This window comes from Rhinatrema bivittatum, chromosome 4 (assembly GCF_901001135.1).
Source record: "Rhinatrema bivittatum chromosome 4, aRhiBiv1.1, whole genome shotgun sequence".
Classification (NCBI taxonomy): Eukaryota; Metazoa; Chordata; class Amphibia; order Gymnophiona; family Rhinatrematidae; genus Rhinatrema; species Rhinatrema bivittatum.
Genome location: NC_042618.1, coordinates 370,808,562 through 370,824,036, shown reverse-complemented (window position 1 = coordinate 370,824,036; position 15,475 = coordinate 370,808,562). Strand labels below are relative to the sequence as shown.

The 15,475-nt window shown below is 42.0% G+C and overlaps 1 protein-coding gene across 4 annotated transcripts in view; it reads left to right on the top strand.

Annotated features, from left to right (window-relative positions):
- The window catches only part of PTPDC1 (protein tyrosine phosphatase domain containing 1), a 91,524-nt gene that overhangs the window by 56,175 nt on the left and 19,874 nt on the right, over nt 1–15,475 (top strand). For 3 of the 4 annotated variants that reach the window (XM_029600840.1, XM_029600839.1, XM_029600843.1), the window contains exons 6-7: nt 11,184–11,321; nt 12,019–13,277. In XM_029600840.1, the coding sequence (XP_029456700.1) occupies nt 11,184–11,321; nt 12,019–13,277 (1,397 nt within the window). Of the gene's footprint in view, nt 1–11,183; nt 11,322–12,018; nt 13,340–15,475 lie in introns of all 4 variants that reach the window. The other variant, XM_029600841.1, reaches the window with a different exon arrangement.

Here is a 15,475-nt window from a genome sequence, read left to right as displayed (position 1 = left end):
TTGGTCAGACCAAGGGTCCATTGAGCCCAGTATCCTGTTTCCAACAGTGGCCAGTCCAGGTCAGAAGTACTTGTCAGGATCCTAAACAATAGATCCCATGCTGCCAACGCCCAGGAATAAGTAGTGCTTTTCCAAAGTCTATCTGGTTAATAAGTTTATGTACTTCTCCACCAGGAACTTGTTCAAACTTTTTTAAACCCAGCTATGATAATGCTCTTAAAGCAACTCTCCTAGCATCTTTTTGTGCAGAGTATAAGGATGTAGTGTTTCTTAATAAGGATTTTTTGTTTTGTGGTCAGAGTACAAGTATTCCCAGATGTTTCTTATGTGACTCAGTGTTGAAGAAAGCAATTTCTTTTGTAGAGACAAAGTGTTATCCCTTGGGACAACCTACTTTCTTTAATTTCTGTGTAAATGTTTAGTTTCTTTTCAAAATAATAAACTTGTATTCACTGACCCTTCACATTTGGAAACATTTTTGAGAGATAAAACAGGCAAATAGCTCTAGTTTATTTAATTCCACCATGAAAGTGGCTGTTATTGGGAAGACATATGCCTCTCTTCTTTTCTTTTACTTTTGAGTATTAATGTATTTTTGTTAATGTGGACTGAATTATGAAAATGCTGTCAATTATTTCCTCTTTAGTTCTTTTATGTTTTATTAAATCTATATGACATTTACATGATTTTTGTGATTTGTCATTTGTTGAAAATTATTTAAATTTAATAAAGATTTAATTATTTAAAAAAACAGCTGTACTAGCTGCCTTTACCACATCCTTCAGCAATGAATTTCAGAGCTTAGTTGTGTACAGAGTGAAAGAAATTTCTCAGATTCATTTGAAATGTGCTACTTACTAACTTCATGGAGTATCCCCTAGTTTTTTTATTTGAAAAAGTAAATAACTAATTCACACTTACCCATTCTATTCCACTTATGATTTTATAGACCTCCATCATATACCCCCTTTGTTGTCTCTTCTCCAAGCTGAACAACCTTAACCTATTTAGCCTTTCCTCGTAGGGGAGCCATTCCATCCCCTTTATTCTTTTGATCGCCCTTCTCTGTACCTTTTTCATTTCAGCTATATCTTTTTTTGAGATGCAGTGACTAGAATTGTACAAAATACATGCACTCTCTCCATGGAGTGATAGAAGTATTATGGTATTCTCCATTCCTTTCCTAATAATTCTTAACATTCTGTTGGCTTTTTTGACCACCACCACACACTGAACTAATGATTTTGAAGTATTGTCCATGATGATGTCCAGATCCTTTTCCTGGGTTGTAACTTCTATAATTGTAATTACAGTGTGTTATTTTTCCTTTATGTATCACTTTAAATTTCATCTGTCATTCCCAGTCTCTTCTTACAAAATCTTCCTTCAGTTTCTCACAATCTGCTTGTGATTTCACTACTCAGAATAATTTTTGTCATTTTCAAATTTGACCAGCTCACTTGTCTTTCCCTTTCCAGATCATTTATAAATATATTGAAAATCAGCACTCTTAAGTACAGATCCCTGAGGCATTCCACTATTTACCTTTTTCCACTGAGAAAAGTGACCATTTAATCCTACTCTCTGATTCTAATCTTTTAACCAGTTTGCAGTCCACAAAAGGACATTACCTTCTAATCCATGACTTTTTATTTTTCTCAGGAGTCTCATGGGTGACTGTCAAATGCATTCTGAAAATCCAAATACACTATATCCACTGAATCACTATTATCCACATGTGAATTAACCCTTTAAAAAAATGTAGCAGGTTGGTGAGGCAAGACTTCCCTTATGTAAATTCATGCTGTCTATGTCCTATTAAATCATGTCTTTCTAAATGGTCTGTGACTTTATTCTTTAGAAGAGTTTAAAATTTTTCCCAGCACTGAAGTTGGGCTCACCAGTCTATAGTTTCTCTGATCAACCCTGGAGCTCTTAGATTGGCATCACATTAGCCACCCTCCAAGCTTCAGGTACAATGGATTATTTTAATGATAGTTTATACATTACTAGTAATAGATCTGCAATTTCATATTTTAGTTTTTTCAGAACTCTGTGATATATACCATTTAGTCCAGACGATTTGCTACTCTTTACTCCGTCAGTCTGCCCTATTGTATCATCCAGGTTCACCATGATTTGTTTTAATTCTTCCAAATCATTACTATTAAATACTGCTTCCCACCGTGCCTCGGACTCACCTCCCCATCACAAAGAAAATTTTATTTTTAGCTGATTTCCTTCAAGTGGCTGTACTCTCCTGACAGCTTGAACAAAATTCTACAGCTGCGATAAGTTTTTTCTGACCAATAAATTGGCTTATTTGGTTGATTATGAAAGCTTTGGGTCAGCACAACACTTTCATGTACATTTGGACAATGATGTCACTTCCTTCCTCTTTCCTCTTTTTTTTTTTTTTTTTTTTTATTTAAATATCCCACCCCAGCTTACCTAGCCTGATCATTGCAGCGATGGTCTTTGGTCAGGGGTCAGGCACCAGGATGACTCCCAGAAGTGCAGTTTCGCGAATTGCATTACAGCCGTTTCGGGCATATTGCACAGATTAACACTAGGAAAAAAGGTGTAGTTATTTTCGGGATTAAAACCATGCAAAAGTATGCATTGTGGTATCGCATGATGCGATATTGTCCCTCATTTTCATAATTCCCACTCAAAGTCCTCCCTAATCCCGCCCCTTCCCAAAATTTGCATTTTCCTAGCGTGTAGCCAGATGGACTCAGGACCAATGGGTATTGTGCTCTCCTGATAGATGGGAGACTGAGTCAGATTTCAAAGCTGACGTCACCCTACAAATACCCATGCAATAAGCCTAGCTCTTCAGTATTTCTCCGTCTTGTTGTAAATATTACACTATTCTCCATTACGAGAATAGTGTAATATTTACAACAAGAAAGAAGAGAGAAAATTTACCTTCAAGAAGAGAGCCCCGCTTCTCCTGCGGTGAAACCTAAGGTCCCTCTCACAGTCGAGACTTTCCTGAGGTGATTCTTGATATTCCTCAGAGGTGAGCCTTGGTCCAGCAGCCGGCTCCCGGCGTTGACTTAGCCCCTAGGGTGGCTGAAAGGCAGCGGGTGCAGATTCGAGCGCAGCGGTGAAGGTATTTCCCTCTCCCCCCGCAGCTGGAGACCGCCTGGCAAGCGACCGGTAAGCCCGAGACCAGGTAAGGTAGAAACCTTTACTTTTAAGTCTCCAAGGCTCGAATAGCCGTACCGATCTTCCTCCCGACGAGGTTTAAATTTGGGTCGAGCAGCCCTCCTTGGGCTAGGCCCAGATTCGGTGTGGGGGCCCATACACGTAGAGACCCTCCGGGGGAGGGGTCACCATCTTGCCAGCGGGGTCACCATTTTCCCCCCTCGATTGGCGGCACGTATGGGGCAGGCCGGAGGGCTGAGGCGCCTAACTTGATTGCACCCATAAAGGCAAACACTGAGCTGCGCGCACAACTCAGCCATGTGCACAACTGTGCTGCACGCATATCGGCGCACATAGCTCTGCTGTGCACATTTATTTTGGATGCACAAACTCTATAGTCCGTGTGCATAACTTCTGCACACCCGGTGCGCACAACTAAGCACATCCACGCGCATATCTCCATGCACGGACGAGGCTTAAGCTCTACACAATCACAAACAACGGCACCGCCATCCAAAAAGGCCAAGGGACACCCCTTTTGCCCAGCCTGCCACTTAAGAGCCGCACAACCTGAATTGGAATCTCTCCTATGCCAGCAGTGCGAGCAGTCTCAGGGAGAATCAAGGCAAGACCCCCCCCTACAGCCAGGAGAGGGATCTGGAACCACTGATGATGGTACTCCTGACCTATGTATTTCCAACTCTGCACCCCCACAGGAAGGCACCTCTGGGGCCTACACTACAACTCTTCCTGGGATCAACATGGACCCAGGAACCTTCTTCTGGGTGGAATTTTTTAAGGTGCTGCAAACCTTTGTCCAGGCACAACCAGCCACTGCGGCGCATCCGACCCAACCCCTGTCGGAAGCACAAGCCATGCCCAGCACCTCCCGGGTTCTTCAAGACATGCCTCTCCTAACCAAGAGCCTCCCTGATGGAGATTCAGACACCTCAGAGGACGAAACTGACTCCCTGGAAGAAAGAGAAATCCCCCCAAGGATGGAGCCATACCGAACCATGCTACGATTCTTCCACAAGGATGTTACCAGACTCTAAAGGCGCTGGTCTTTCCAGGCATGGACCCTATAATGGAACCAAAGAAGGAACCCCATTTTGGTGTATCTCTGTAAGGCCTCATGCTACTTTCCTATGTTGGAGACCATCAAGGAACTGATTGACCTGGAATGGAATGCTCCAGAGGCCAGCTTCAAAGGGGGACAGGCCCTAGAAGCCCTATATCCTCTGGAACCCATGGCCAAGGAACTTCTACGCTTCCCTAAAATGGACGCTATGATCTGTGCAGTCTCAAAGCGCACTACAATCCCTGTGGAGGGAGGTACAGCACTGAAGGACACCCAGGACAGACAGCTGGAAGCCATTCTTAAGCAGTCCTTTGACATATCAGCTATGATGCTACAAATTGCTTCCTGCTGCGCACTGGTGGCAAGCTCCTGTTTGCTCCTCTCCAGAGACGCAACTACGTCCGGAGAAACGATGGAGCCTGCGGTCTCCTTCCTCACCGATGCCACATCAGATCTCATACGCACCTCAGCCAGGGGTGTTTCAGTGGCAGCCAGAAGACAACTATGGCTCTGGAATTGGACGGCTGACTCGACATCCAAAGCGAACCTCATGAGAATGCACTTTAAAGGAGATCTCTTGTTCAGAAGCGAATTGGAGAAATTAGCCAATAAATGGGGTGAATCTTCAGTACCCCGACTACCGGAAGATAGGAACAGAAGAACATTTCAGCGCTCCTCCCCCAGAAGAACTAAGGGCAGAGGATCGCAGCGTTTTAGACCTTACAAGAACACACAGTCACAAGCACCTCGCCCTTCAGGAAGGTCTCATTCATTTCAGATCAGACACATTAAGAGGGGGGCAGGCTCTGACCGTACCCCACAATGAGAAGATGCAGACCCATCCACTGGAAAAAGGCCTAGGGGGCAGACTTGCCCTAGTCTACCAAAGATGGGTCGAGATAACATCGGACAGTGGGTCCTAACTATCATTTGAGAAGGGACTCTCTGGAATTCCAGAGCACCCTTCCAGACAAATTTTATGAGATCACCATGCCACTCCCACTCCAAGAGACTGGCAGTAGATATCACACTAGCAAGACTACTCAGCCTGAAGGCAATAGCCCCGGTGCCCACGCCTCAAGAAAATACTGGCCACTATTCCATTTATTTTATCGTCCCCAAAGAAGGAGCTTTCCGGCCCATCCTGGACCTCAAGGCCATCAACTTTTACCTGAGGGTACCAAACTTCCGCATGGAAACCCTATGCTCCGTTATGGCAGTACAACCGGGAGAATTCTTAACCTCCCTGTACCTATCTGAAGCCTACGTTCACATCCCGGTCCATCAGGACCACCAGCGATTCCTGCACTTTGCGATACTGGGTCATAATTACTAGTTCCAGGCGCTACCTTTCAGCCTAGCTACCTCTCCCAGAATCTTCACCAAAATTATGGTGGTTGTGGCAGCAACCCTGAAGAAAGGAGGAGTCCTGGTACATCCTTACTTGGATGATTGGCTGATCAGGGCAAAGTCTCCGGAGGAGAGTCACCATGTGAACATCAGAGTCAGGAATCTACGACAGGAACTCGGGTGGGACATGAACACAGCCAAGAGCTGCCTACAGCCCTTCCAGTCAACAGAGTACCTGGGAGTCCAGTTAGATACCAAACAGAACAAGGTCTTCCTCCCCCCCCTTCAAGGAGAAGGAAACTTATGAGCCAAATGCAAAAACTGTTGACCTCGGTCTGCCCCAAGGTTTGGGACTACCTCCAAGTCCTCGGCCTCATGACGTCAACTCTGGAAGTCGTTCCGTGGGCAAGGGCCCATAAGCAACCGCTACAACATTCCCTACTGGCAAGATGGAACCCAGCGTCCCAGAACTACTCAATTCGCCTCCAGCTACCGACAGAGGTTCGGGACCAGCTCCAAGGTGGCTACAGGAAGACCACCTAAGCAGGGGAGTAAACCTCTCCCCACCGAACTGGATCGTACTCACCATGGATGCAAGCCTGCGAGGGTGGGGAGCCCACTGTCAGGAACTGATGGCCCAGGGGCAATGCAACAAGGAAGAGGCGAGATGGAATATAAACCGCCTGGAAGCTCGAGCAGTCAGACTAGCCTGCCTACGATTCAGCCACAGACTCCAAGGAGAGTCAGTCAGTCATGTCTGAGAACGCAACAACCGTTGCCTACATCAACCGCCAGGGAGGAACCAAGAACCAGCAGGTGTCTCTGGAGATAGACCCCCCTCATTGCGTGGGCGGAAATAAATCTGCAAGGGATTTCGACCTCCCGCATCGCAGGAAAAGACAACATCTCAGTGGACTACCTCAGCAGGGAGAGCCTAGACCCGGGGGAATGGTCGCTGGCGGATACATCCTTCCAGCTGTTAGTAAATCGATGGGGTCTCCCAGTCATGGACCTACTGGCAATGCATCTCAATGCCCAGGTCTCCAGGTTCTTCAGCCGCAGACGAGAACCACAATCTCAGGGAATCAACGCTCTCGTCCAGAACTGGCCAGAGGAAGACCTCCTGTACGCCTTCCCACTCTGGCCACTACTGGGCAGAATCATCCACAAGATAGAATACCACAGGGGACTAGTTCTACTAATTGCCCCAGACTTGCCAAGATGGCCATGGTACGCGGACATGCAAAGACTACTTGCGGGAAACCCTCTGCGTCTCCCCTCACACAGGGACCTTCTTCAGCAGGGACCGTTCTTCCACAAAGACCCAGCTCTATTCTCTCTTATGGTATGGCCCTTGAGAGGACTAGCCTGAAAAAGCACGGCTACTCAAAAGCTGTGATTGACACCCTGCTCCAGGCGCCTAAGTTCTCCACATCTCTGACTTACATAAAGATCTGGAGAGTATTTGAAGCCTGACGTGAAGACCGCGGTTTCCTCCCGAGGACAGCCAAGATTCCCACATCCTGGAATTCCTGCAGGACGGCATGAAGAAGGGGTTGTCTCTCAACTCCCTCAAGGTCCAAGTTACAGCCCTGGTCTGCTTCAGATCCAATGTGGACGGTACCAGACTATCAACTCATCCAGATGTGTCTTGCTTCCTGAAAGGTTAAGCAACTCCGATCACCCCTAAAGTGGCTGGTGTCTCTATGGAACCTCCAATCTAGTACTTCCTAGCAGGGGAGTCTTTCAGACCAACATGCGGTCTGTCGCTATGTCTCCTGACCTTAAATACAGCATTCTTGATCACAATATGTTCAGCTCGGCGCATCTCCAAACTTCAGGCACTATCCTGCCAGGAACCGTTCCTCAGGTTCACCCTGGGCACCACACAGCTGCGTACTGTTCCATCCTTCCTACCGAAAGTGGTTTTCCAGTTCCACATGAACCAAACCATATTTTTATCATCTCCAGATGAGCACAAGGATTCGGAAGAGTCACGCCTCCTTCACCACCTGAATGTCGGCAGACTCCTAGTCCAATACTTGAAAAGATCGTAACCCTTGCGCAAAACAGATCGCCTGTTCATTCTTCACAGCGGGAAGAAACAAGGGGAAGCTGCATCGCGGGTGACCATAGCCCGCTGGATCAAAGAAGTAATCCAGGCTGCCTACATAGAGGCAGGGAAGCCAAGTCAAGGCTCATTCTACTAGGGCCCAGATAGTTTCATGGGCTGAAACAAAGCTGCTGTCTCCAGCCGAGATCTGTCGGGCGGCAACATGGTCCTCCCTACACACCTTCTCCAGGTTCTTCCGCCTGGATGTTCAGGCCAGGGGGGTATACAGCCTTTGCAAGGGCAGTTCAAAGTGGGCCACGGGCAGCCTCCCACCCTGTGCAGGAGTAGCTTTTGTACATCCCATTGGTCCTGAGTCCATCTGGCTGCACGCTAGGAAATGGAGAAATTACTTACCTGATAATTTCATTTTCCTTAGTGTAGACAGACAGTCTCAGCAATCTGCCCACGGCTGCTCTGGAAATCGAGAACCTCGGATAACAAATCTCGAGACTAAACGAATACGGGTAAGCCAAAGCCTACCCCTAGTTCAACAATACTCCTAACACTGGTTACATGTATTGGGTATGAAACTTGTAGATTTCTAGCTACAACCAGACCTCATATAACAATTTGGAGAGTTTATTTTGTGCTTACTCTCACAATCAAGTATACCACATATACCGAATTTTTTGTGTGTATTGTGGTTCCTTTTAGATTTTTCAATCATCGGTCATGGTTGTATGCTCTTATTTCAAAAACATCTTTTTTTGTATTTTTAAAAAAAAAAATTTTTTCATTTTAAATTTTTCATTTTAAATTTTTTTTATCCATTTCTTAAATGTTTAAAGAGCTTTAAATTTTATCCATTTCTTAAATGTTTAAAGAGCTTTAAATATACAAATCACATAGAGTCTAGCATTTCAGTGTTTGGGCACAGAGCTCATGATCTCAGCGTTTTTTGATCACTCAAGTCCAAAGATAAGTGATTTGTATATTTAAAGCTCTTTAAACATTTAAGAAATGGATAAAATTTAAAGCTCTTTAAACATTTAAGAAATGGATAAAAAAAATTTAAAATGAAAAAAAATTTAAAAAAAAAAAAATACAAAAAAAGATGTTTTTGAAATAAGAGCATACAACCATGACCGATGATTGAAAAATCTAAAAGGAACCACAATACACACACAAAATTCGGTATATGTGGTATACTTGATTGTGAGAGTAAGCACAAAATAAACTCTCCAAATTGTTATATGAGGTCTGGTTGTAGCTAGAAATCTACAAGTTTCATACCCAATACATGTAACCAGTGTTATGAGTATTGATGTAATGTTATACACGGTTTAGCAGTTCATTGGAGAATTACCCCTAGTTCAAGACACCCTCAGTTGTCTGGTGTCGGCGTTTATTGTTTGAGTGCACTGGTGGTCTCCAGTTTCAAAACAAACAAAAAAAAGTTTGTGTATATATATATATATATATATATATAATAAAATCAGTTGAACCAGTTCAAGGTTAATCAAGTTTATTCAAAATATTAAGCAACATATATCCATCCTGGGTTTTCGAAGAGAATACTGAAGAGCTAGGCTTACTGCACGGGTATATGTAGGGTGACGTCAGCTTTGAAATCTGACTCAGTCTCCCATCTGCTATCAGGAGAGCTCAATATCTAAAGCGTTGAATCCTCTGTCCTTGGTTCTTCTGGGGGAGGAGCGCCGAGGTCTTTTATTCCTATCTTCCGGTAGTCGGGGCACTGGACATTCGCCCCATTTGTTGGCTAACTTCTCCAATTTGCTTCCGAACAAGAGAGAGCCTTTAAAAGGCATTCTCGTGAGGTTCGCTTTGGATGTCGCTACAGCCGACCAATTCCGTAGCCATAGTTGTCTTCTGGGTGCCACTACCGAGGCAACACCCCTGGCTGAGGTGCGCACTAGATCTGAGGTAGCGTCAGTGAGGAAACAGGCCGCAGGCTCCCCCTTCCCAAAATTTGCATTTGCGTCATGCGCTAGCGTTGTTATCGCTTGCGTTAATGCCATAATGCATTTTGATGAATGACCCTGAAAGTTAGGAATTAGGAAGGGAATGACAAATAAAATGGAAGATGTCATAATGCCTCTGTATCGCTCAGTGGTTGGACCACACCTTGAATACTGTATGCAATTCCGATCACCGCATCTCAAAAAAGATATAGCTACACTGAGGAAAGTTCAGAGAAGGGCGACCGACATGTTAAAAGGCCTGGAACGGCTCCCATATGAGGAAAGGTTAAATAGGTTATGGCTGTTTAGCTTGGAGAAGAGATGACTTGGGGGGGGGGGGGGGGGGGGATATGATAGAGGTCTACAAAGTCATGAAAGGACTTGAACAGGTAAATGTGAAATGGTTATTTACCCTTTTGGATAATACAAAGACTAGGGGTCATTCCATAGAGTTAGCAAGTAGCACATTTAAAACAAATTGGAGAACATTCTTTTTCACTCAGTACATAATTAAGCTCTGGAATTTGTTGCCAGAGAATGTGGTTAAGGAAGCTAGTGTAGATGGGTTTAATAAAGGGTTGGATAAGTTTCTGAAGAAGTCCATAAACTGTTATTAATCAATAGGGAATAGCCACCGATTGTTGCTTGGGTACTTGCCAGGTACTTGTGACTTGGATTGGCCACTGTTGGAGACAGGATACTAGGTTTGATGGACCCTTGGTCTGACCCAGTATGGAAAATCGTATGTATGTTATGGAATTGACCACCCCTAAGGTAGTGCTCTCAAAACATTGTAATGTCAGATTCCTCATAGTCATCAGATGATATTATCAAGACCTGATAGTCTTCACTCGTCTCACTTTTAGAACTTGTACAGCATCAAATGCTGTTTCAGATAAGTGTCTCAAGCTTTGAATTTTGCGTGTTTTTACGTGCATGCTAAAAAAAAAAAAAAAAAAAAAGTTATACAATTTTATTTTCCTGTCATCACCTGTGTCCAATTATAGAACATTCCACTTAAAGATATCACCACAATATGACCTATTTGAGACATTAGTCATTGAGTCAATTAATACAGTCAGTAACCGTGGTTATGATGGCCATTTATAAATTTAAGGTATAATTTTGGAAACATATTTCTATTTATTTATTTGAAAATTTTTATATACCGACATTAGTAGGGGGACATCACATCGGTTTACATGGAACTGTAAAATTAGCAGCAGGCTTTACATCAAACTCGCAACTGAATAGGAACAGCTTATTAAATAATAAACAGTTTAGTTATGCTAAAGAATAGCAGGAGGGCTGACATGAAAAACAATAGGGTAAACCAGAGATGTATGTATGTATGTATGTATATTTTTTGAGTAAAATTATTGTTCTCTTTTTTGTATACTCTTTTTTACTCATGGGTTTGTTGCTCCAAGATAAGAATGCTCATGCACTTTTCAGATTATGGGTTATTTTCTAGTACAGAATATTCATTTCAGAAAGATTCATTACATTATATTTTTTCTTGAATTTACCACAATAAAAATGTATATTTTTAATTTTTTTTTAGTTTACTTTTATAATTTTGGATGGAAGGATTTTGGCGTGGCATCTCTCACTACTCTACTTGATATGGTGAAAGTGATGGCATTTGCACTACAAGAAGGAAAACTAGCTATTCATTGCCATGCAGGCCTTGGTCGAACAGGTATACTTTTCTTATTATAACAATGAAATTGCTTTTACTTTATATACTGTATTTTAAATATATTCTTATTTCAAGGAAATATAAACCTATATAAATCTCACAAATACCTCTTCTGAAAAGATATTTCATCTTCTAGAGTTCTTCAATCTGTGTACAGACATGCCGGATACCACAATAGCTACAGCCAGATCTTAAGCCATTATGTATATAAAGATAATATTTTACTGTATATATGGTTTTATCCTGTGTAATTAGTTTTAGGGTAGTAGCATACATTTCTTTCTGTTAAATAATTGGTTATTTTGTGTTGTTATTTTACTTTTAGATTAGTTGAACTAAAGAGAGGCATTCCCAGGGGTCTGATTAGGTTGGAACAGTAAATAGTGTGTATATTTGACAATTTCAAATGTACTTGCACTATACTAGCAGTTGCAACATATGCAGGCACTTTTAATGCATGTATTTTGTCCTTACTAATGTTCGAAGGGAAACTCTGTGCATGGTTTCCCTTTGAAAGCTTGCTGCAGTGTACACAGACTAAAAGTCCAATGTACATTGCAAATAGTATGAGCTCTTGAAAACTGTCCCCAGAATAGGAAAAAGCCTTAGTAAATTGGTCCGTAATATAATCTTTAATGCACATGCATTCGGAGTAAAAATACAATCCAAAATTAACATTGTATTTAAACTTTTTTAGGTGTTTTAATAGCCTGTTACTTAATTTTTGCAACAAGAATGACAGCAGATCAAGCAATCCTTTTTGTTCGAGCAAAAAGACCAAATGCCATTCAGACAAGAGTACAACTATTGTGTGTACAAGAGTTTACCCAGTTCCTGATTCCTCTACGAAATGTATTTGCTTGCTGTGAACCCAAAGTACATTCTGTTACTTTGTCTCAATATCTAATTCGGCAGCGGCATCTACTCCATGGTTATGAAGCTCGCCAACTCAAATATGTGCCAAAACTTGTTCACCTAGTTTGCAAACTGCTGTTGGACATGGCTGAAAACAGGCAAGTGATGGAGGAGGAAGTCTTGGACATATCAGATCTGTCAGCTGAAATTGAAAAGACTGTTTCTCAGTTGACTACGATGCAACTGGATAAAGTGTTGGGAGAGGACCTTGATACAGAAAATTCATTGGACCATTCGATATCGACATCATCATTTGTTGCCCATGATTCTGTACTGCCTAGTGAACAAGAATTTGACCCTCTTTGGAAGAGGCGTAATGTTGAATGTCTTCAGCCTTTATCACACTTAAAAAAGCGCTTAAGCTATAGTGAATCTGATTTAAAGAGAGCTGAATTTCTTCTGGAGCAAGGGGAAACTCCATGGACAGTACCTGCACAGATACCATACCTGGGAATATTTCAGCAGCAGAAAAGTGTGAAACATTGTTTTGTTTCAAGTGCTGATGAACCTGTGAAACAAATACCTCCAAAGGATTTTCATAACGAGGCCCTAGTGCGCAACACCTTTTCTTTCCGGATTATTAATAAAGCGAACAGTTTAGAAGGGCAGAGAGTTGGATCTCCACTTTTCCATAGGAGAAAGTTCCCAAAGGAAATAAAACGCAGCAGAACTTTTTCTGCAGGATTCTATTCCACACCAAATACCGAGAAGCCAGAAATACTAACTTGTGATTTCAGAAATGATGTGTTGACAAATAGACTTGCAGAGAAAGTTGAAAAGTACACTTGTGCTGATGGTGACAACAGAGAGAGAATTTCAGTGTATGGCAAATCTGCATGTATGTTTCAAGACAGTGATTCTAAAACTGAAAAAGCAAACTTTTATGTTGGATGTGAAAGCCAGAAACTTGAAGAAATTCCACATGTTAGTCTGCAATCAGAATTAAGTATTGAGGCCAGGAGAACATCGGCAGCTAAAGCACTTGCAGAAAAAAATGAATTTGCATCTGAAGAAGTCAAGGAAAAAGTTAAAATGTGGCAGGTACATTTATGTATATATTTACGGAGTTTAAGCCACAGAAAGACATTTTGAGGCCCTGTGAGGTATGTCCATTAGGTAGCCCCACCGCTTTAAAATGCAAAAGTTTTAAAAGTGATATTTGTTGCAGGTTTGTTTAGTTTACAAGACATTACAGCTTTGGTTTAGTAATTGAACATATGTTCCAGTGCCAAAGTGTATCCCCCTCTCTACCTGCCTTTAGTGCAACCCTAAATGAGCATGGCAGAGCCATATTTGAAGAAATGTGAGAATGCCCAGTGTTAAGGCTACCAAATGTTTTGTTTCCAGTGTTACTAGCATGGTACAGCAAGTAAAGTTGATTTCAGGATATGGAGTTTGTGGTTGCTCCCCTAACAGATGAGACTAGTGGCAAAACCAGCAAGTGAATTTGACCTAAAAACATTAGCTTAGACAAGAAAGCAATAAACACCACAATATTTGAATACGAAATATAGTGAGGTCTGAGTTATCCATCACAGTAGCACTCTAAACAAAGATTTTTAAGCATAAACCTTTTCTCCTTGTGTGCTCTTTGCTTAGTCTTTTTTCCAGTTCTGGGTTTTAAGGAGTAAGAACCAGCCCTAAAAGAGCTTTGCATCTGTCCCCAGATGTCCTTAGGAGAAAATGGTTTTAAAACCATATTTCCTGCAGCCTTTGTCCTGTGGTTTTTGGACAAAATCTTTGATTTTTGTGACAGCCAGAAAGTACAAAAAAAAAGACATTTCAGGGTCAGCAAAAATAGAAACTGTTAAACTATAATTAGGCACTCCCTGCATAGTTCTCCTTTTGAAAATCCCACAGCATCCAGTGCCATGGATATTCTGTACCCCACATTTTCCTGCTGAAATCCCTTTAAAAATTGCCCCCATAATGTTAGCTTTTTCATCACACCATCAAAATTGGTTCTTTATTTTGATGACTGATCTAAACAAAAGTGTTAGTTTGAGAAAAAAGGGGGTTTGTTTTATAAGCAAGAATTATTGAGAACCAACACTTCACATATTAATTTGCAAGTCCATACCAAGAAAGATTTTAGACCTACACATGTATTATGCATTTACAAAATCATATTGTGACAGAAAAGCGAAAAGGTCATATATGTTTAATAGAACCTTCATGCAGCTCAGTTTTTCCAATTCACAAATACCAGCTCCAGTTAAATGTAAAAATCAGCAATTTTTATTGACTTCATTATGATGTAGATGAAACGGCAACTAGCTGATCAGAAGATACAGCAAACTTACATTTAACAAAACACAGGGGGGCAATTTAGAAGGCCTCTTTGGAAGTACACATGCTGTCAATACCACACAGAGTAAACGGGCAGAGCTGGATGCTGGGCAAGCTGCTCAAGTATGAGTGGGGATTACATTCTGCAAATTACATAGATTTAAAAAAAACCCCACAGCACTGCAGTTGAAGGGATTTTCAGGGAAACTGCACAGGGAGTTTCCCTTTGAAAATCAGGTTGCAAGAACTTAGGACTCTGAAAATTACTGTCATAGAGGATGATTTTCAAAGGGACTTCTTTGGGTTAAAATTGTTCTTCACTCACAGAAATGGCCCTTTAGAAGATTGCACAACTGAAGTGCACATACGTTTACATGTTTAGGGGAAGATGCTTTCCAAGGGATTATTTATTATTTTTATATACCGACATTCGATCTGAGATCACATCTGTTTACATTCAGGTACTGGAAGATATTTCCCCAGAGGGCTTACAATCTAAGTTTGTACCTGAGGCAATGGAGGGTAAAGTGACTTGGCCAAGATCACAAGGAGTGACAGCAGGACTTGAACCCTGGTCTCCTGGTTCGTAGCCCACTGCTCTAACCACTAGGCTACTCCTCCTCCCCTCTTCCATTCTTATGTGGCTTTGGAAAAATAGGTAGGAGGTTGATGGTTTGGCTGATATGAAAAGCTGACACAACTTTGGGCAGAAATTTGGATGTGTTTGAAGAACAGCGTTATCGTGGAAGATTTGCAAATAGAGTGGAAAATGAACCAAGACCTGTATGATGGAGTATGAGGGCAGTTGACTTATATGCATACTTTTTTATTTCAAAAATTATGCACATACATTCTCTCAGGGAAACTATATACACTAAATAGCAGGGATTATTGTGTGTGGGTTGTTTTGGAAGGATAATTTTCAGATGAATATATTCTTGCAATTTTGC